The sequence below is a fragment of the Oryza glaberrima genome, chromosome 3 (genome assembly GCF_000147395.1).
Source record: "Oryza glaberrima chromosome 3, OglaRS2, whole genome shotgun sequence".
Lineage (NCBI taxonomy): Eukaryota > Viridiplantae > Streptophyta > Magnoliopsida > Poales > Poaceae > Oryza > Oryza glaberrima.
The window spans coordinates 12,093,797-12,116,039 of NC_068328.1; the positions used below are offsets into that span (position 1 = coordinate 12,093,797).

Genomic DNA, 22,243 nt, shown 5'->3' on the forward strand with positions numbered 1-22,243 from the left:
TGATATAGCAGAAAAAAATTACAATACCATAATTATAGTAGGCTATAAACAAGAGAAGAAAAAACAATCCTAGTAGGCTATAATCAGGAGAAGAAAAAACGGTAGTACAACGATCCAACAACACTCAACTTCATCTATCTTTGGGTTAGAGAGGGGAGAGGACGAAAGAGAAGATGATCCATTCTATCCCAATCAGAAACGCCAACATGATCATCTTGTGACAATCAGAAACGCCAACATGATCATCTTGTGACAATCAGAAACGCCAACATGATCATCTTATGACAATCAGAAAAACGCCACCGCAGAGGACAATAAGTCTGAAGAAGAGATTGGTCGGAAATGGTCCTTCCTGCATACTCCCTCCGTTTCAAAATATCTGACACCGTTGACTTTTTAGCACATGTTTGACCGTTCGTCTTATTTAAAAACTTTTGTGAAATAGTAAGATTATATGCCTACATAAAAATATATTTAACAATAAATCAAATGATAGGAAAAGAATTAATAATTACTTAAACTTTTAAAATAAGATGAACGGTCAAATATATGCTAAAAAGTCAACGGCGTCAAATATTTTGAAACGGAGCGAGTATTATGCAGTGAAGAGAAAATTCACAAGCGGGAAGTGATGGTTTCTATGGGCAAGCTAAGACTATCGGGCAAGCTAAGACTATCTGGGAAAACAGTTAGCTTAACAGTACAAGGTAACAGATTATCAAATTAACACAATGGCAATGAAGCACTGAGTATCAAACTATTTTAATGTACATAGACAAGATGTTTGACAAATCTAGTTTTACAGAGTCCCAACTCCCAAGTTCGTCACTTGCTGAACACACAAGTTACATTCCATTTTATTATCGGCCAAGCGGCCATCTGCTGCACATTATTGCCTATACCATTCCCATTGACAGCAGGAAGATTTCCCTCAGATCTCATCACGTCGAGGACCTACAGTCAGTGAGCCTCATCTACTGCAAGAGGTACAGTCTTCGCCTGCACAAAAGGAAAAATATTTATTAGCCAATCAAAATGAAACTCGTATAAACTATCCTCTTTCAGATCAGAAAGCATTGCTCCTTCTATTCTCTCCAGGGGAAAATATATATATATACCTTAGTTGGATTTGTACTCCTATACTACTATGTCAATCTAATCGGAGCAAATGGCATGTATTGGCCGTGCTTTGATAACTACAGTATTTTGGTGTGTACTATGGGCCCATTTGAATCGCAGGGTAGAAAAAACGGAGGAATAGGAAAAACACAGGATTCTGACAGGAATTCAAGTGTAAAACAGAGGATTGCAAAACACAGGAAAAGGAATGATCGTTTGATTGGAGCGCAAGAAAAACGCAGGAATCGGATGAGAGAGATAGACTCAAAGGAAATTTTCCAAGAGGTTGGAGCTCTTGCTAAATTTCCTCTAAAATCCACGTGTAATGTGCCATTCCATAGGAATTTCATAGGATTTAGAAAGCTTCAATCCTTTGAATCAAAGGGCCAAATAGGAAAATTTCCTATAGGATTTGAATCCTATAAAATTCCTACATAAATCCTTTGATTCAAAGGGGCCCTAAGAGGGCAGAACTTTTTGCATACCAGTTCACGGAACTTCAATATGTAGAACATCTCAAGATAGCGCCTGGTCTCCCGCCTCTCAAGCTTCGAGACATACTTCCAGAAGCCATAAACCCCAGCCAATGTCATCAACCTCTCAGAGTAGATCTTCCATGTATATCTATAAACATCAAGGTCAGTAAATAGAAATACTACACAAGAGGCATGAAAAACACCTGTGTTAAAAACAGGATTCGCAGGATTGGCAGTACTGACTTCTCATATATACGTTGTAGGCCTCGATTAGAAACTTCAACCCAATGGTTGGGGTCTTGTTTACATTGTTCGAAGAAGTCAGCTATCAGATTTGCAGCTTGATCCGGATGATAAGGATCTATGTGGAACCCTGAGATCCCGTGCTCTATAATCTCGGCAGGTCCACCATGGACTGTTGCAAAAGTAGGGAGTCCACATGTCATGGCCTCCACAACAGTGAGACCGAATGCTTCGTAGAAAGCTGGCTGTAATTGGTAAGGCAAGTCAATATGTAGGTGACATGTACCACCCATTCCATATGTTCGGATATAACATGTAAGTTAAACTGATGACTATACCTGCACGAAGGCACCATGAGTATCAGCTATGTAGCGATAGAGCTCACCATTGCGAGCCCTGTTCGTCTGAGCCGAGATCCAACGGAACTGCCCAAACAAGTTATAGGTCTTAATAAGTTCATGCATCTTCTCAATCTCTGCAATTTCTTCTCTGTCCTTGGATTTCTTGACATCGTTATAGCCAGCAACCACGACAAGGTTTACCAGCTCCCTCAGCCTAGCGTTTTTAGCATAAGCTTCAACCAACCCTGTTATGTTCTTAACTCGGTCAAGTCTTGCCATGGAAAAGAGAATGGGTTTTGATCTGTCATCCAGGTGTCCACTACAAAAAGTAGTTATCATCATTAGAAACAACGAGAGTCACATGTTACATGCCACAACTATCTACTTTTCCACACATCCTGTTAGTATCTCTAAAATATGTGTCTAATTGTGTACATTCTAGTATCACCCATTCATGATAACCTGGTAAATATATAAAATCTAGAAAAAGACACAGCAAGTAACCCTGTCATCAAGCAAAGGACATAAAACTCAACCTTAAAGTGCCGCAAAAAGAAGTAAGATAACAGAAATTACTCACATATGTTCGTCATTTTGCTCTGGGTCAGAAATCAAGTTTTCAAGTGAACCATGAAGCGAAGTGAGCCGCTTGGCCTTTTCAGTGTACGGAAAGTATATAGACATGTCTGCTCCTGGAGAGACTATGTTGAACTTTGGGTCAAAAACATCAATCCCATGGACAATACGATACAGACCAGGAAGAGTAAATGCAGTATGGCTCTCATACTGTCCAACTGTGTTTTTGCTGAAGAAAAGGACAAAATTAAGAATCAGAATCAGGATACCCTAAGAATAGCCATGAATAACTAGTAGGCATGTGCGCCAGATTTCACATGCTACTATGCGTGAACAAATCAATAATCGAATAATGAAACGTGATGAAAAAAAAACTTTAACAGCCAACAAGGCAGAAGAGAATAAAACCTGCCAGCAATTTCCTGGTATGTGCTGGTGATTATAAAATCAGCATTGTTCATGGCGATTATATCAGCTGTGAACTGACAGGAGAAATGGTACTTCTCATCGTACTTCGTCCAGTATATGTCTGAGTCTGGATATTTAGTCTTTTCCAAAGCATGAGCAATATTGCACTGCAATCAATTTACCGGCATAATCAGCAACCAAAAAGGTGGTGGGAACTTTTAATAGTAGTTAACAAGGACTTACCTGGGTAATTCCCATCTTGTAAGATAGCAATGATGCAACAAGATTACCGTCACTGTAGTTTCCAATTATGAAGTCTGGAGTACCTTGTAGTTCTGCAGCAATCTCACCAGCAGCATCCTGTAAAGCAAGAACGCATTACTATAGTGCTCAAATATAGAATTGAAGTTTCAGTTGAGGAGAACAGTACTCCAAAGTTCACACCCAGACGAGGAAGTGCCATATACAGAATCGGGGTTCTAACTAGGAAAGGTCACCAAAGCTCTTTATACTACAAATCAAATGCAAAAACACACCCTCGAAAGTTCTCATATACTGAATTGAATTTTGTTTTGTTACTGTTCTACATAAGTGATTTACAATCTTCATCTTGGATTTAGTCCTTTTATCTCAAGTTCCTTAAACAAAAATGACTGTTGTAGTGCATAATGGAACAAACAGAATTTGATTATTTTTCAATGTTCTTGATAAATGTAATCCTTCAATTATCAGTAGCAGAGGAAGAAAACCAGTTCAGGGCCATCTGAGGAATCTCTACAAGTAAAAAAGGGATGCATATTCACCTCTGCAAATTTCTCCAGGTAGGGCCATACATCAAATCTTGATATCCATTTCCTGAGTATCCCATTTTCATTTCTGAATGGCACTCGTAATATGTAAGTATGTTGTGTCCCACTTATTCTCTCAAGACGCTGATTGCATGATGTCCCTTTTGCTTCTGGTATCAGCCGAGTAACCTCAACGACATAAAAAAATGCTTAGATGATCTTCTTTTTCACGTGAAAGAATCATGACGATAAATCAAGTTTACCATGTGCAGGAGCATGCAAAAAATAGTAATGTTCCATAAAACAAGGTAACTGGAGCATGTACCGAACTACTGATAGAATAGAACATCACACTTAACAGATGCCACATTTGAGGAAGGAAATAGACATGCACTTACAATAAGAATTTTAGGGGTAAAATCAAGGCCTTGTTTCTTTAACCTAAGAACCATCTCATTCTCCAATGCACGGACTTGGTCCAGTATATAGACAATCTGGACAAATGCATAGGAAAACAACAGCATGAGGCTTCAAAAGATTAAAGGCAATAAATGGTGAGAGGGAGGCACTTTATAGCCATGATAAGCTAAAGATCATTGACTGTGTCCTGATAAGCAAAAAAATCTTGGTGTTTTGTCATCAACTGGTACCTGCCCTCCAGTATCTGGTAAGCCCAACACATTGGCTTGGCCAAAATATCCATGAGGAGACACTACGACGACATTAAAGATCATGGGGATCCTTCCCAAGAACGTCTCAAGAGTAGATGGATCAGGCGCTTGAAGCACATCCAGAAGGAGATGTATCATCTCCAAGACATATCCAGCTGTGTCGCCCCAACCCTTCTCCAATCCCCATTCTTGAAACCTGAATGTTATAGGTAAAAATATAGCCATGTGTAAAGCGATTCTTCCAGAATGTGATTTGCACTATCAAATACGCACTTTATAACAAATCTGTGAACAATATATTTTTTTTAGATAATATCTGTGAACAATATATGATAGATACAGTGTATATTGGGAAGCATTTTTCAGTGATTTCGTATTGCAGGACATGTCAAAAGCATATCGGTCAACATATGGCCAATAAGTTCAACCTGAGTTAACCTGAGTTTATACTTGCCAACAGCCCGGTACTTTAATTTCGTAGAGACTACCATTTCTAGAGAGGTGTTTTACATTTTTTAGAATAGCTCAAAGTGCATCTGAAATTGAAAAGTCTGTAAGTGCATCCCCCTATCAATATAGAAACTATGCAGAAACTCAAGCCTTAATGTGATGGCCTACACTTAGTCACTTACTTATATGCGAACTGTGAGTATGGTGTGTCAGCTGGGAGTTTCGACAAGTGCTCCTCAGCTTTTGTCAGCACAGACTGAAGTCTTCCCAGACTCTGTATCCTGTCATTTAGCATCATAACCTACGTGACAGCATTCCCAAATTAAGATCAAACACAACAAATTACAAAAGAAAAGAATCAGTTAAAATTTCCACAACAGTTACAAAACTCACATGACCCTTATGCCGATGCCCACGAAGGAAATCAAGTAGGGGCTCCAGGCAATCCTTGTTCCGGAACATGATCGAAGACAAGTGCCTGTTGAGAAACTGCACGCCATTTCCAATTGATGATGACCGATTTGGGCGTGGAACCGAGGCATTGAATGGCTCAAAATCAAGCTCAAGTATGTACGGATCGTTGTACCTGACATACTTAATCCAGGTTAAGAGTTTGGTGAAAAGAGAACCCAGATAGGGTCACAAACAGAAATTCAATCATTCTGCCAGCAGAAACCCGTAAGTCTATATACCAAAGTGCAGCTCTAACTTTGAGATCTACTACATTATTAGTACTCCTAGATTACTAACCTGGAGCACCCAGTTGCAAATATATAAACCAACGTAATAACACAGTCACGAAGGTTGTGAATTTTGACTGAAACAAACTATTATCAATATCTCACTCAAACAAATTTTACCGATCCAAAACAACACATCAACATCGCTTACCAATTAGGCAATTACCCGCACACAGCCAATCAACCATCCCACTAATATTCACCTTTTGCAACGACAGCGAATCGAGCAAACAGTCATGGGATGCGGAGAACCCAAACCCGGCACAGCCACTAGAGCCTAAACCCCTAAACAGGATAACGTCCTGAACCCAACCACCAAAATTCCCACGAAAAACGAAAGCAACGAAAAACGAAAGCAGAGTGCAGGAGCAGGGGAGGAGCGCATACTGGCCGTCGACGAGCTCCTCCTTGAAGCGGAGGTACTCCGACACGGTGAGCTGCTCGACGCTGAGCTCGTGCACGTTCACGCGGACGTACTCCCACACCCCTGGCCGCGGCCGCACCGCGATCGCCACGAACGGCGGCAGCACGATCGCCTCCTGCGAAAAACCACGCGAAACGGCACGAGATTACTCAGGATTAGCCCCACCAAAAAAAAAAAAAGCCGCCGCCGCCGCCGCCGCCGCGGCCCCAGCGTTTCGAGTGCTTCCCCGCGCACGGCGCACCTGGGCGGAGCGGAGGACGTCGAGGAAGGGGCCCTCGACGAGGGCGCGGCCGCCGGAGCTCTGGACCTCGTCGAGCGCGTCGAGGATGTGGTGCGGCTGCAGGATCCCCTTCCCCTGGCTCACGTACCTGCCGCCACGCACGCACGCACGCCACCCACCCGGAGAAGAACTCGTCAGCGAGCAAGTAAAATCTGTGCCGCGCGGCGGGGCTCGGCGATCGGTTGCTGGCGGGCGGCGGGCGCTCACTTGGAGAGGAGGGCGACGAGCTCGTTGCGGTGGGCGTGGAGGGTGTCCTCGACGCGGTCGCGGATGCTCGGGGTGCGGTCGAGCTTGGGGCCCGACATGGCGGCTGCTCCGGCGACCGGAGTGCAGTGGCGGTGGCGGTGGGCGAGACTGCGAGCGAGTAGATGCGGTTCCCGACTTTATACACCGAGCCGCGGTGTACCGTCCCGTGGACGCGTTGGGGAGGAGGCGGTTCCACTGACCCGTGGGCCCCACATTTCAGTCTGTCATGGGGCAGTGACGGTTGCGTGACGCCTCGAAAGAACTGGGTCACTGACACGTGGGGCCTCGATGTCAGTGGCTTTGAGGGAGGGACTCCCCCGTCAAACATGGCCCACGTGGAGGCCTCAACGTGTCCGACTTGTGGACCCCACCCGGGAAAGAAACTTTTGTGCCTGAACTGAAAGCCAAACGTCGAAGCGACCAGATAGTTCATCGGTTCATTGGAACAGAAAAGCTGCTTTGACGAGAACGTGGAGGGAGGGAGAGGAGGCCAGCCGGGAGGACGAGATGTTTCTCATCGCTCGCGCCACGTGGCCGCTAGCCGGTAATGGCTGCGTGCGACGGTGTGGCGCCGTGTCGTGGTTTTACTCGGAGCGTGGTAGGCGTAGGCTACGTACAGAGGAAGGCGACGCGCGTGCCCAAGGGCCTCCTGTCACCTAAACCTACAAGTGTCGGACGTACGCATGTACTGCGTGGCCTGCGGCCGTAACGGCTCGGGCGTCGATGCGTCATCTACAATCGGGCTTCGTTCGAAACCGTTTGGTTATCTGAGATTTTTAGCCGCCCGTAAAACATAACGTGGTAATTAATTAAGTATTATTAATCATTGTAAACTTAAATATGATATTATTTGATTTTAGAAAAACTTATACGAAGACATAGCCTGGCAAGCAAATCATTTTTAGTGGACTGTGTCACACTCATCGGCTCACTTTGAGTTGTTCTTTACCCGTTATCGTGACACGACGATAACGATGAGGTTAGATGTTAGCGTGAGAGATCCGGGGAAACAATTTCTAGGCGCTATGGCATGCTTTATACAAGCAAAGTGTTTTGCGTGTCGTACATTATAATGGAAAAAGACATAAATTAGGTAAGCAAGGTTCAATTTTCATGATCTAGGCTTCACGTTAGCTCTTGCATGTTTGGCAGGGCCGCACGTTTGCAAAGCCTTTGTCAAATGACCTAGCGTACACACAGCAACAATAGTCATAACAGCAAATAAGGCTACAAGAAATATATATATACGGGTACTCATGTTACGTATGGAGGGAGTGAAAGATAAAATAAATACCTAAAACATGGTTGAGTAAAACCAATATGATACTTGGTTGAGTTGGTTTGACTCAACCATGTTGCACATTGCCATGTGGTACTACTATTATTCCTCTCGTGGAGCACAAATATATGGAGAGAATAGGAGGATATGGAAGGATGGATGCTAGGCTGCGGTGAGAGATCCATGAAAATATTTTAAGCAAAACACGTTGAGAGTCACAAACTTGATTCATGAGAGTCGCAAACTTGATGGTGTTGTGGTATCCAAAGAGGATGTCTACGTTGGTCGGAATGCCAATTCCAGATATGAGACCTCAATGATGTTAGGCATAGGAGGAATCGATGATCCCGATGTGGAAATGAACGAGAACAAGAGAGCATCATGTTTCTAGATGTGGGGATTCTAGTTTTGGTGTAGTTGCGATGTGCGAGATGTGTCAACGAGTGACAATACTGTTGGCCATGGTGGCACATGAGGGGTGTGAGAGACTTTATCCGATGTAATATTGCTATGCAAAGTTTTTATTTTCTAGTGGCTCGTTATGCAATTGAGCGGGAGCGATGCATTGGGAGTGATTTGGCTTACCAGCGGTCATGATATGGCCATGCAGGATCACCTCGATTCGATGTTGTGTCCTACGTAGAGGCGCGATGGGAGCGGGAGATGGACAAAAGTACATAAACACCCTATATCTTTAATAGTAGATGTATAGATTCGACACATAAATGTGTTTTTCAGACATGGGAAACATCATCTCGCTTTTTCTTAGAAGGCTGATATGGAGTGCTTGATACGAATCTGCTATATAATGGTATATTGTTTGTTCCATTGTTCCTGATTTTATCGTTAAGTTACATTCTCGGGATGGATGATGGATGAAACTAAGTTTAGAATAGTTATTCGAGAGCACAAACGAAAAAAATTAAATATTAGGAGATTAATTTAAGAAGTTCTGATGTAGAAAGTAATAATTGTAAAAGAAACACAACCATTTAGAAACTTGGTAAGTGTCGCTCTGGTAATCCATAATTCTAGTTAGTGAGAGCGCTCACCCATAAGCTTGCTGAATTACACGTTACACGAAAGATCATTAGAATACGCTGGTTCTAATTTGCCAAATTCGCTGCGATAACTTTTTTAACAGATAACATGATCTTATCATATGAGAGATAAAATTTATTACAGAAAACACGATCCTATCATATCATATATGCTCAGTTCATGCATCTCTTTCTTCTTGTGCCAAGTCATTTTACTGGAGAGGTAAGGTACTAAGGTCCTGTTCTTTTCTTCAATAAGAGTTGGATGAAGATTAAAATTTTTATGGTACGCTTTTTAAACTGTTAAACAGTACGTTTCGTACGAAAACTTTTATATAAAAGTTGCTCTAAAATATCATATTAATATTTTTTTAAGTCTGTAATAATTAAAACAATTATATGTTGATACCATCTTGTTTTATGTAAAAAAAACTTGATCTTAAAAGAAAAGAACACCTAATAATCAACTGGCGGGCACTGGTTAGAAACGCGCACTATCTCGCTACGCTTCGCGCGCCCGGCGCCGTCGCATTTGCGTGGAGCCGCCGACCGCCGGTTCCCGCATGGTGGAAGACATTTCCCCGGCTTTATCCGTGATTCCTGGCGTGATCGCTACGTCTGCTGTGTTGCGCCCGAGACACATATATCTACAGGGTTGGATTCGACAATGGACAACAGGACAACCTGCCAAATGGGACGATCAGTATCCAGTTTGTCGTCCTTGGTTTGATCTAATCCTCTCTTTCACAGTTGTATACAGGATATGCACAGTTCAGAGATTTTTGTTCTCGTTGGTAAAGTATGATCAAGCGATGAAAGGGGAAGCGCACCAACTAGGAACGTGACTAGTAGTAGCTGGTTTGTCTAAATCAGCTACCACTCCATGTATGAGAGACTCTATCCACCTATACTTCAAATAAAATTTTCTCTTAAACTACTCATCCAATCTACGATCCGATTACACCATTGTGTTCGTAACAATTAAATATTTATAACAAGATCTCACATGATTATATTTTAATGAAAAATTATAAATTACTTTTATAATATATCTAAATTAATTTTTAGATTTCACTATATTACTTCTTCGACATATAAAGGTAAATTCAATAAATCTTAAAAGTAATTTATATATATTATAGAAGTAACTTATAACAAAAAGAAAGTAACTTTAATGCATGCCTTTTTTTTCGTTGGACGTGACTACACAACTGGTGGTAGCTGGTTTGTACTCTATCTAGTGTTTCCTTTCAACTTGAAAAATGCAATAGTATGTTTCCGTTTTGTTTTAAGATACTTTTATAATATATGTAAATTACTTTTAGACTTTATTGAATTTACTTTTATATGTCTAAAAAGTAACTTAGTCAAATCTAAAAGTAACTATATATATGATGAAAGTAACTTATATATATATATTAAAAGTAATTTATAAATATAAATATTTTTTCATCGTAATATAATAATGTAAGATCTTGTTGTGAAAATTTAATTGTAACGAACACAATGATGTAATTGGATTATAGATCGGATGTGAGGACGTCCCAAAGCCTAGGTGGTGCAACGCTCCGAGGCATGTCAGCACGAAATATCTGGATGGATGGGTTCTCAAATAAAGCCCAAATAAATACGGTAACCATCCAACCTCATCGCAGGCCCCGACATGTCTTGAAGAGTGCACTACATAGGCTCTAAGCCATCGGATATGAAATAGAAGACACAACTGTTTGAATAGCCACACCAATCATCTACGTCATACGCCCGTCAACCACTCGATGGTGGCGACCAAAAGCGTACCCCAGAAACTCGATCTCAACAAAGGCATATTCCCCAGTTATCTCAACCATTTCAAACCCATCCTCATGTAGGACTAGTCGCCCAGGAATGCAACATAGTCTCACATAAATCATCTCAAGCATGATATCCAAATAATAAGTGGTTCTAAGCAATAAGCATAAATAGTCTTAATAAGGTTCTAAGTAGTACTTGGCGACAAGCCATAAATATTGGTTCATGCGGTAAGCGTGCTACCCAAAAGCCCATAGGCAAACCGACTAGGGTAAATCCCTAGTTAGAACCATCCTGGAAATCTGCAACATCACAAGCTGCATCAAACTCCCCATCCAAACAATCATTACCTGCAGCGGGGTCTGAGCATAAACAAGTAAAAGAAAGCAAGAAATTAGTACATTAATCAAATTAATGTACTGGCAAGTCGGAAACAATCCTAGCATACTACATGTTGGCCATATTCAAGGATAAGCTGTGTATAGATTAATTTGCATAAATGCCAATTTTAGTTCACAACATGTTTCGCAACGGAATTTTATAACAATACTATAGAGTAACTAAAACTTGTAATGTGAACGAATAAATAACACACATCTACCCCTCAAAGTAGATCATCACCACTCTCCATCATCTCATCACCATTCACCGAACTTTACCCAAGTTGACAAACAAAACATTCCAACCATTTTCCAAGTTCACAAGAGTTTATCAAAATCACAAATTATACTCATGACACTTCACCCTGCCGCTCATGACCGTGAGCACGGCAAATCGATTAGTTTTAGACTCTGCAAAGTTTGTACAACTTTTAAGCCCACATGATATGGATTGCTCTAGTTTGTCTGATACCCGTCGGTATCACCACACTCTACACATTGAGTGTGATCTAGAGGTCATAACGAAACCGTTACATTGTTTATTGTCTAGCCTTGCACCAGCACGATGTGTGTTTTACCCACGCTACTAGCAAGGTAGCGCCACTAGGTAGCGGGCCCACGCTTTAACCTAGCGCCGTAAGGAACCCAGCCCGGAATCCCTCACGAGGCACGACACCGTTGTATTGGACAGACTACCCGCTCAAGTCATCACATACCACATATCATTAATCAATTTCATCATATCACAAACCATAGGAAGTTCCGATAAGTTACCAAAACCCGGTAACCCATACCCTTTGGCCTACCAAGATGCAAGGCTAAACTCTAAACAACTTAATAGGTTGAGGCCAGCCATACTTAGCACATGTGGTTTGTACTGTTTTCATTAGTTGGTGACATAGAGTGGGGTCCTTAATTGACCCGGGCGAACACTCCCCCTATCGGTGTACAACTACCACCATATGTACACCACTCGCCGCCCAAGTCTAAAAACAAGTTATCTCCATTTTCAGTTCACAATACTCACACACTTAAATTTCTGTCCAGCAACATCAAAATAACCATTTTCACATATAACATTTATCAAAACGAGTAATTTGCAAGGCAATAACTGAATATAAGCATATAGCGGCAATATAAGCATAGTATAATCCCAAAGAACACAATAATTGTATTCAAAAGCACTCTATGGTTACAACCAGGATGGGTTCAATATTTCAAGGTGGATTATGCAGCAATTAGGTCATATCTACCATTCCCACATTTATATAATATTTTTTTACCAAAATTAATACTAGCTAACGTATGCATGTTTGCAATAGAATCATTTAGCCCAATAGAACATAGGATCAATGTGGTCAAAGGAGGGGCAAACTTGCCTTCGTCTGCAAACTCCTGAGCCTGGTCGTCAACAAACTCACCCTCTTCTTCTTCGACGTATTCTTCCTCTGTACAAAATACGTGTATACGATAAATACAAAAATGCATAAAAACCAAAATGCATGAAATTTATGCAGTGAGTGTGTGCTGGTCTCAGGTGGTCTCTGGTGAAGGAATTTTTATTTTGTCACTTTTTATTTACAGAGATATGCATTTTACAATTAAAAAGGTTTAAAAGGGCTAAGTTTTATTAAGCAACATTTTTGTACAGAAGTGAAAAAAATTCCTTTTAAAAAGTTACAGAGCATGATTTTAGAAAGTTAACAGAAGTGGTTTCACAATTTTTAGAGCTATATTCAATTCGTTATGGATTTAACAAGTTCTAGGCAACATTATGGCAAAACAAAAATAAAGGAAAAGTTTGTACAGAAAGTACCCAGTTTTATATTTTTGTAAAATAGTTCACAGCTTTATGGATCTAACAAAACTGGTTTCACAATTTTTGAAGTTAAAATGAATTTTCTACAAATTTTAGAAGTTCTGCTCATTCTCTGCTTTAAACCAAAATAGAAATCAATTTTGAAATTGCATTCCAGCCGGGTCCACAGATCAATGAAAGGATATTTGCAGAGAGGCCCTCGGAAGTTGGGGGAATCATCCCGCACTTCTTCTACCACCTGGACAACAAACTTTATTAAGAGTCTCTATTCTTTTGTTTATTTCCATCAAGGTCCTGCTATAGTAATATGAGTCATGGCAGTTTTCAGATTGGACCCTAGAGTCGATCAAATTCAAAAGAGAAAATGTAGAGAACGTTCTTGCGCATCCGTGAGTGGTGCTGGTGAGGGAAATGGTGGTCTGTAGCCCATAGAACATGAGCTACAGCGGTGGTGTGTCTCGGTATGCCCATGTATGTGCATGCAGAGGCTTGGTTAGTGCAAAGGGTTAGTGCATGTGCTCTCATATGGTACCAGGGTGCTCACCAAGCAGAGAAACGAAGGCAGCGAGGTCCAGGGAGTGGCGGAGACGGTGGTTGATGGCCAACGGCGGCAAAACTCTGGCGTCGACGTCGCCGGGTCGACTCAAGGCGTGAACTGTAACTTCGAGAGTACGGGGGTGTTAGAGATGAGCCACAGAGGGTGCATGCGCGAGGAATCTGGCAGAAACTCACCGGAGCTTGGTGTTGCTTCGGTGGTGAGGAACGGCGGCCAGAGCGGCGTCGGCGGTTCGGGTGGCTGGCGGCGAGGACGGTGACGCCCACCACATGCTCGACAGATTGGTCCTAGGGCAAAAGGGGTACGGGTGAGCTCGGCGTGATGCGTAGGTCACGTTCCATAGGAGGGAAGAGAGAGGGACTCACCGGGGATGCACGGCGACGACGGCTAAGTCGCCGGAGCCGGGGAAGATGGCCGAGCTCTGGGCATTCTGTGCGTGGGGTGTGTTTTCTTGGACTTGGAACGCGATGTGGGGAGTGTGCTGTTGCTTCTGGTGCTTTGGCTTGGGAAATAAGGAAGAGTGGAGTGGGGGAGTGAGAGAGAGAGAGGTGGCTGGTGCACTCATTGTGTTCCTTGGGCATTTATTGGGCATGAGGAACGGTGGATGCTGTGAGGGGAGAGTGGGAGGCTGTCATGTGGGTCCCAGGGGGTGTGAGGCCCACTGTCAGTGAAAGAAATTCGAAAATAGCCTTGGAGGCTAAGTCAAAGAGGGTTGCCTGCCAAGGATCTTTGGAGGGGATTCAAGGTGGATTTTGTGCAGCAAGAAATCTGGGCTAGATATCCTCTTGGTCAGGGGTGATGTGTTTGGTTTGAGGATGTGGTGGAATGGGTTAGGTCCATTCCTCTTTTTTTGGGATGGGATGGACCTAGTTTCTGTTTGGTTGGAGGGATAGAGCGAACCCTGTTTCTTGTTTGGTTTGAGGGATATGATGGGTTGAAATGGCTCCATCCCTTGTTTGGATAGAGGGATGAAGGTGGGTTGTTTAGATAGGGATACCTCTTGGTGAGGTTACCTCTCACATATGCAATTATTTCTTATCCATGAATACCACACTAACAATTCATATCACTATAATAGAAAATAAAATATTAGAAAATAAAATGTAGAACTCATGGTGAAGCGAAAATAAATTTATTTGTGCTTCAACTGAATAAGCAAAAGGATTGCTCATATTATAAAAAAAGGAACATTGCTCAACACAAGATTTTCAATGACGTGCACTCTTGAACTTCTTATTATTGCACTCCTGAACTTCTTATTACTGCAAACCAAATCAACACAGGAAAGTTGACCATTTGACACATGCATCCATTCAAGCCATGATCAACACAAGAAGATCAACAATTCTGAACTTTCGATTACAGCAAAATATAGAGCTCTCCAAACCATGTTATCTTTTCATACCATACAACACATGCATCCATTAAATCATAATTTAAGTTGAAGAAAAATAATCTCACTCATAACTCACATTGTAGAACCAAGAACAGAAACAATCACACATAAATAGCATACATCAATCCACACATAGAAGGTTCAAGACACAAATAATGAGTTAAAGTCTGATCACATAATAGCCCATTGAAGTCTTACACATAGTAGCCCAACCATAGTGGCATTGCAAGCATAGAAGCCACACATAAGTTCCCTACAAGTTCAAGCCTTACAAGTAATGTCCACCCACTGGCAACACATTCTTAATAGCAAAAGAACTAGATAACTCATCCAACCACCCTACATTAATCCAGGAAACTTGTCACTAATGAACATAGCAACCCAATGTAGCTTGTTTTCGAATGGAAGTCCATCGAAAGCTCTAGCAATGTGAGGGTTAGCCACCAAATAAGCATAGTAAAATGATATGTGGATGTCCTGAAAACCAGGAAGGCTTTTCAGGGTGTCAAATAAACCTACCGGCAGCGTATTATCTGGCTCACCAACCTTCACTATAGCAGCAGCAAGCTTGTCACCCACATTGGTGAGTGCCCTAATCAGCCCATCATCTTCACTTTCAGTTGTTTTGGCCTTCTTTGGCTTGCTTGCAGATGAAGTTTCAGCATCAAGATCAATAGTGGTTGGAGCACGATTCACCTCTTCGTTTTCAGTTTCTACATCTTCAGTACCAAGAACTGAACTTGAGTCCTTTGCAAACTTTCCTGTAGCCATTGTGCTCCCAAAGATTGTAAGCATCTCACCATAGTGCAAAAGAGGTTTGTTAAAAAAACTCAGCATCGGTCTTGTGATCCTATCATGTAACATATTTAACAAAATAAGTGCTTGCAACAAAAATGAAAAGTCTGTAGAAATTTTCATGGAACAGGAGTGTTTATACCTTGATATATTCATTGTAGTGCTCAGCATCAAGAGTAATAACAAAATTAACTTCATCCCAACCAGCAGCACTCACTTTCCTAAGCCTGTTCATCTTTGTGAACTTCTTTTGCCATGTTTTCAAGTGATTCTTAATCTAATCACCGGTAAAATTAGTACAAAACATCTCATTGAGAGCCCTCGCACATGCGTTGAGATGGGCCTGTTTGAAGCCAGAGGAAGTCCTCGTCCCACTAGCCACAAGATTGGCTAGATGAGACAACATGAAAGAGGACATTGCAGATGTCCATGAAGCATGGTTGCTTCCTCCCTTTCCTTTGCTATCCATTTCCTACAAGCCATAATATTTAGAAATAAAAATTAAGTTCAGCAAGCATGATATGGTACAGAAATAATAAACCAATGACCATAAAAATACCTTTCAGCAAACAAGTTGTCCATTTAAATGAAATTCACCACATAAAGTGAAGAAAAATGACCATCAACAGCATATTTAACCATACAAATTAAATTCAACCAACTAGCTCATCCATTCAAATGATCGTCAGCAAACAAGTCCATACAAATCAGCCAACAAGTCCATACAAATGACCATCAGCAAACAAGTTGTCCATACAAGTGAAACTCGGTCCAGAAATTAAACATACAATAGAAATTCAAGAAATTAAGATGTCCCTACAACAGAACTGCTACATATTAGTGTCCATGCTGGTTTTGACGGTCCTCCCACATTTGATCAGCAAGGGCTTGCCTGAATTGAACCATCAATGCATGTTCATTTGCTTCACCAATAGATGTTTCATTGGGTTCAATTATTTCATTTGGACCTATGAAAAGCTCATCAATGCCATCATTTATGACCCAATTATGAATAATGCAGCAAGCTACAACAATATCTACTTGAGTTCGGAAAGGGAAGAATGGAGTGGCATCATCAAGAATTTTGAATCTTCTCTTTAGTGACCCAAATGCACGCTCAACCGTGATTCGAAGGGATGAGTGCCTAAGGTTGAACAACTCCTTCTCATTTTGCACCGGATTATTCCCCCACTCATTCAAGTGGTACCGGACAGCACGAAAGGGAGGAAGGAATCCTTGTTTGGCTCCATATCCAGCATCAACTAGGTAGTATTTTCCTATCAAATGAGGGACAAGTTGATCAAATTTCTACATTTTAACATTTCCCATGGACAAATTGATGGAACTAAATATATCTATTACCTTGTAGAATACGAAGGCCATTTTCACGTTCCAATGCATCTCTTAAAACTACAGCATCATGTGCTATCCCCTCCTAACCAGCCAAGACATAAGTGAACCGAAGATCAAAATCTACGGCCGCCATTACATTTTGTGTGGCATGAGACTTCCTACCACGAAATGAAGACTCCATATTCTTCGGGACAGAGGCTCTAATGTGTGTACCATCAATAGCTCCAATACAATCCTAATTTGTGTTCAGTACCATAAATAATTAGGGACCACATATATATTTGGAAATAAAAATCTGAAAAGGAGATAGATAAATGCCACACCTTAAAGTAAGGATCCCATCTGGGGTTCCCGGCTATTTTATTTGGGGTGTCCAATGAGGGGGGCCTGATTAGTTCATCTCGTAGCTCACTAATAGCATAAAGTACTTTGTTGAAATAACGACTAACTGTTTCTCCGGACCTATCAAAATTAGTGCGAACTAACCTATTTCTAAGGTTGTGCCCCACTGTATTTAGAAATATAGCAACCTGCTCCTCAACACGCATGTGGATGGTATCCTCAAGCAAACCCCGATCTCTAAACAGCTTACAAAATCGAAAGAAAGAATCTTTTCTAAGTCTAAGCATGTTGATACAAGTTGTATCATTCCTCCAAATTTTTGTGTCTAGGTATTCAAATCTCATTCGATCCCTTTCATCCATTGGGCCATACTTAACACCTTCTCTCCGTGCACATATCTTTCTTTTTCTAGATTGAATAATAATGGCCATCATTGACAATAAAATATGTGCAGCAGCAGCAAAAATTAAAAGCTTGGTCCTCTTATCCATCTACAATACAACAATCAAAGTAAAGCACAAAAACTCTTCTCAATCACACATCATGTAATCACAAATTACTTGCTCACATCAGAAATTAATCACTGTGAATAAATAGACAAAAATACCACATCAATAGGCAAACATCTATTCAAGTATAAATTGATCTACTGTGAATTAACTACTTCACCTAGTCCTTTCAACAACAAGGGAAAATCATCTCAGGAAACAAATTCAGCAAGATCTAGGGTTTCAAGTGCTAGGGTTTTCTTACCTTTCTCACTGAGGATGCGAGGACGAGGATGTGCAGTTGAGTACAGAGGAGGAAAGGAGGCGACAGGTGGGGGTCGCTGGTTCTTCTTCCTCTTGTTGCTGCAGCAGCCAGGGGGATGGGGGATGGAGGATGGAGGACGGACGGAGGATGCGAGCTGCTGCCGCCTGCTCCTGCACGCGTGCGCTGTCGTCAGCGCCTCCGGTTCCTGCATGCGCGGTCGCCGGCGCCTCTGGCTCCTGCACGCGCGGTCTCCGCCGCCTCCGGCTCCTACACGCGTAGTCGCCGCCGCTTCTTGCGTTGCCGCCGCCGCCTTCTTTTTTTTCGATGGTGAAAGTGCGATGGGGAAAGGCGCTGAGGGAGGATAGGGTTACCGCTCAGGAGAGGCGCGTGCAACTCACGTGCACGAGAGGGAGAGAGGTGGGTTCGATCGGTCCGGTCGTTTTTGGGTGGTCAGTTCATCCCGAATATTGGTGGAATATTCCTTTTTGGAACCAACCCAACCCACATAATCCTCAAACCAAATAGCTCCGAAAAAGGGATGGCCCCGACCCGACCCACCAAAACCATCCAACCAAACACATCCTAAATGTGCTGAAGTGGGTTGGGTTAGAAGTCTCTAGTTTAGGTTTGATGGAGTGATGAATATGTGTTGACAGTGTTGGTTAGCAGCAGTTGACAGTGCGGTTAGTAGCTGATTGGATTTTTGGAGGGAGAGAAGAAAGGGTTAGAGAGTGATCCAGGGTGTGCCACTCCTCAGGGTGTTAGAAGAAAGTTAGTAGAAGATTTTGGCTGAAACCAAACTTCAAAAAGAGGTTTTGAAATAAATTTTACAGAGAGAGCAAGTTTGAATCTGCTAAGTAGTTTTTTTTCAGGATTTTAGAGAGATTAAAGTAGATCAACAAGTTAGCAAACCTTACTGAAAAACTCTGAAAATTTGTGGGTTGATTTCTGACATATCAAGGTATTTTTGAGAATTTTTGTGGAATTTTTGGATGCATATAATTACCAGATTAATTGTTCTTGTGACTCTAGGTCTATCAAGATGCATATGATGATGAGATGATTAAGATCCAAAAACAATTAAAATCACTCCACAACCACATGATGCATTTAAATTAAATTTAGTTCTCAGGTTTATAGGCTTGGGTATGTTATATCGGATAAGTAATTTGAGAGAAAACTTTATAAGAAGGAAGAAAAAGACATGCATGTCTAAGAGGAAAAACAAGCATGCACGTCAGCACGTGTAGCAGTCCTTCTCACAAATTGATTCGTCACTGGTTAACTCTAAGATTTTGCCACCTACTAGCTTAGCTCATAGACTCACACCTGTCGAGGAGTAGGCTGATGACTGATGTTATCTTCTTCTGAAGAGAAGCTGCTGATATCTCCAGGTCATTTGGTCATGGTGACTCATGAAGGCTCTGAGTAGCGATTATAACGTAGGGTTTGTGAATTGTGACCCACTGAAGTTTTCACAGTCTCAACGAATTTCAAATGAATTTCACAAACTTTGAGCATCTCAAGCCATCTCGCTACATTTTGAACGGATCGTTATGAACTTCATCAAAATTCGTTCGAAATTTACTCAAAATCAGCGAAAAATCAACGTTACTGGGCTCAAATTTCACAATGTCGTAAACCCTACATGGCCTTCAGCCAAGTCTATTAGGCCTCTGAGCCATATCGCAACGACGAATTTGCCAGTAGTAGCGGGCCGAGTTGGGCCTACGGCTCCTTCTTCTACGCGCGGTTAGAAAAGAAGGTCCAACCAGCCCGACAGCTCAGACTTCTCGGCACGTAACGACCTACCAAACCATAATGGCACCCGCCCGCAGCTTCCTTTTCCTTTTCACCTCCCCACGTCCGAATCGACGAGGCACCGAAAAAAAGAAAAAAAAACACACAAAAAATAAAGAAGAAGGGAGAACGAAGCCGACCACCCCCATCGGTTCCCCTTCCTCCTCGCAGATCTCCGACGCCGGCCGGCCACCGCCATGAACTCCTACTCCGGCGACCGCTCCTCCTCCTCCTCCTCCCGCCCCACCACCACCTCCTTCGACTCCTACCAGTTCGACTTCGGCGTCAACTCGTCCCGCTCCTCTGCGTCCCGCCCCCTTAGACCGGGGCCCGGGGCCACCGCGGGGGGCGCTGCCGCCGGCGGTGTAGGCGGCGGCGGCAGCGCGTGGACGCACCAGCCGGCTAAGACGACGTCGTGGACCCACCAGCCGTCGCCCGCCTCCGCGGCGGCGGGGGCTGGATCCGGGCCCACGTCCATGGTCGGCGACATCTTCGGCCGGAGCTGGTCCTCCGCCGCGCCGTCCTCCGGCCTCGGCATCCCGCAGGCCAACAACCCCGGCCTCTTCAGCGACCTCCTCGGCTCCGCGCTCGGGTCGTCCTCCCGCGGCCAGCCCAACGCGCCGCTCAGATCTTCGGCGCCGCAGACCTACAAGCCGGCCAACGCCAACCCAAACCCTAGCGGCTCTCCGTTCTCGATGGGCGGCATGGCGAGCACGCTCCCGAAAACGACCACCGGGTCGCCGATGTCCTCCGGTGGTGGCGGGTATGGTGTTGGTGGCCGTCCGATGAAGCCGGCGGGCATGGCGTCGGCGGCCGCGGCACAGCCGATGATGGGGCAGAAGAAGGATCCGTTCGGTTCAATAGACCCCTTCGCTGCGAAGCCCGGTTCTATGAATGCTGCAAAGAAGGCTAATCCCGTCAAGCCGGATCAAGGTTTTGGGGCGTTCCAAGGCGTGAATTCAGGTGGCATTGCAGGATTATCGGGCTTCCAGACCGCTGACAGTGGATTTGGTAGCTTCCAGAGTTCCGGTGCTGCGAAACCTTCCAGCTTTACTCCACCGGCACCAGCTCCAGCGCCTGCTCCTGCGGCTGCTGCAGCGAACTCTGGTGTAGATCACTTGGACTCGCTGTTTGCTTCGACAACAGCTGCTCCGACTGCGGTGAGTAATGGTGGTGGGGGGGGTGACATGTTTGGTGAGATGGATGGCTGGGTGGATGTGGAGGCAGATTTTGGTAGTGGTGACAGCGGTGGCGCAACCACAGAGTTGGAGGGACTCCCACCGCCACCGTCTGGGTTGACAGCATCTGCTGCTAAGTCCAAAGGGATGGATAATTACAAGGGTGGGCAGTATGCTGATGCGATCAAGTGGCTGTCATGGGCCGTTGTACTCATTGAGAAGTCTGGGAAGGATGCTGACATTGTAGAGGTGCTGTCATCAAGGGCTTCATCTTACAAGGAGGTTGGGGAGTACAAGAAGGCAATTGCCGACTGTTCGAAGGTATTTCAATGTCTTTGGATTACCTGTTAACTGGCAACATATTAGCAGGTGCTTCCTAGTCTTAGTGTGCTTGTTTTATGTCTTATGCAGGTACTAGAGAAAGATAAGGATAATGTTTCGGTGCTTGTCCAACGTGCCCTTCTATATGAGAGCTCTGAGAAATACAGGCTTGGTGCAGAGGACCTCCGTTTGGTTCTGAAAATTGACCCAGGGAATAGGCTTGCGAGGAGTATGATCCATCGCCTGAACAAGATGGCTGACTAGAGGTGTTTTGCTAGTGCATTGTGTACAACCACTGTAATCCACCTTGACACGAGAACTGTGAGTTATTTTGAATTGATTTACTATACTTGTGCCTTTGGGGGAATAATTTGCCGATGTGTTGTTATAAACCGTGGGATTACATCTTTACCTACAGTATATTCTTTTATTTGTATAATCATATAATGTATCAAGCTTGCTTTAAGAATTAAGTACTTTATGGCATGACTGTTTCAACCTTCTTCATGGTTGGATGGGGTAAGCATGCGACATTCTGGCCTCTTGGGTTCTCACAACATAACGGGTAAAAGTAAATTGGTATAGTACGATCTTTAGATAAACTGATTCTTCTCTTTTGGAAACACTTACTCTTACATGGATGGTATCATTTCACACCTATGTCTTGAAATGCTCATCAGC

At 43.1% G+C, this 22,243-nt stretch overlaps 2 protein-coding genes, 1 long non-coding RNA gene and 1 pseudogene across 4 annotated transcripts; 1 reads left to right on the plus strand and 3 right to left on the minus strand.

Moving 5' to 3' along the window:
- Positions 1–694: 694 nt before the first annotated feature.
- LOC127767368 (sucrose synthase 4) lies at positions 695–6,878 on the minus strand. Its single transcript, XM_052292684.1, has 15 exons — positions 6,724–6,878; positions 6,478–6,604; positions 6,200–6,351; positions 5,466–5,658; positions 5,255–5,373; positions 4,602–4,818; positions 4,350–4,445; positions 3,967–4,140; positions 3,407–3,523; positions 3,164–3,330; positions 2,760–2,984; positions 2,177–2,498; positions 1,839–2,083; positions 1,605–1,743; positions 695–999 (listed from the first exon to the last, which is right to left on the minus strand). Exons 1-15 carry the CDS (start codon positions 6,819–6,821, stop codon positions 961–963), a joined length of 2,430 nt encoding a protein of 809 aa, XP_052148644.1. The 5' UTR covers positions 6,822–6,878; the 3' UTR covers positions 695–960.
- Positions 6,879–12,628: 5,750 nt separating this feature from the next.
- Positions 12,629–14,164, minus strand: LOC127768199 (uncharacterized). Of its 2 annotated transcripts, none has more exons than XR_008016559.1 (4): positions 13,990–14,164; positions 13,801–13,911; positions 13,613–13,723; positions 12,629–12,697 (listed from the first exon to the last, which is right to left on the minus strand). It is a non-coding gene; the product is annotated as an uncharacterized LOC127768199 (long non-coding RNA). The 2 variants fall into 2 exon arrangements; XR_008016558.1 differs by having other exon boundaries at positions 13,613–13,729.
- Positions 14,165–15,359: 1,195 nt separating this feature from the next.
- LOC127765429 (uncharacterized) lies at positions 15,360–18,001 on the minus strand (annotated as a pseudogene).
- Positions 18,002–20,111: 2,110 nt separating this feature from the next.
- LOC127768208 (uncharacterized) lies at positions 20,112–22,035 on the plus strand. Its single transcript, XM_052293745.1, has 2 exons — positions 20,112–21,562; positions 21,653–22,035. Exons 1-2 carry the CDS (start codon positions 20,261–20,263, stop codon positions 21,824–21,826), a joined length of 1,476 nt encoding a protein of 491 aa, XP_052149705.1. The 5' UTR covers positions 20,112–20,260; the 3' UTR covers positions 21,827–22,035.
- Positions 22,036–22,243: the final 208 nt, after the last annotated feature.

Excerpts from the sequence above, each read along its gene's own strand:
- LOC127768208 (XM_052293745.1), top strand. The coding sequence starts at position 20,261 with ATGAACTCCTACTCCGGCGACCGCTCCTCCTCCTCCTCCTCCCGCCCC. Across the intron at positions 21,563-21,652 it reads CAATTGCCGACTGTTCGAAG|GTACTAGAGAAAGATAAGGA; the intron begins GTATTTCAATGT and ends TGTCTTATGCAG.
- LOC127767368 (XM_052292684.1), bottom strand. The coding sequence starts at position 6,821 with ATGTCGGGCCCCAAGCTCGACCGCACCCCGAGCATCCGCGACCGCGTC. Across the intron at positions 4,141-4,349 it reads TTACCCCTAAAATTCTTATT|GTTACTCGGCTGATACCAGA; the intron begins GTAAGTGCATGT and ends TATGTCGTTGAG. Across the intron at positions 2,499-2,759 it reads GAGCAAAATGACGAACATAT|TGGACACCTGGATGACAGAT; the intron begins GTGAGTAATTTC and ends TACTTTTTGTAG.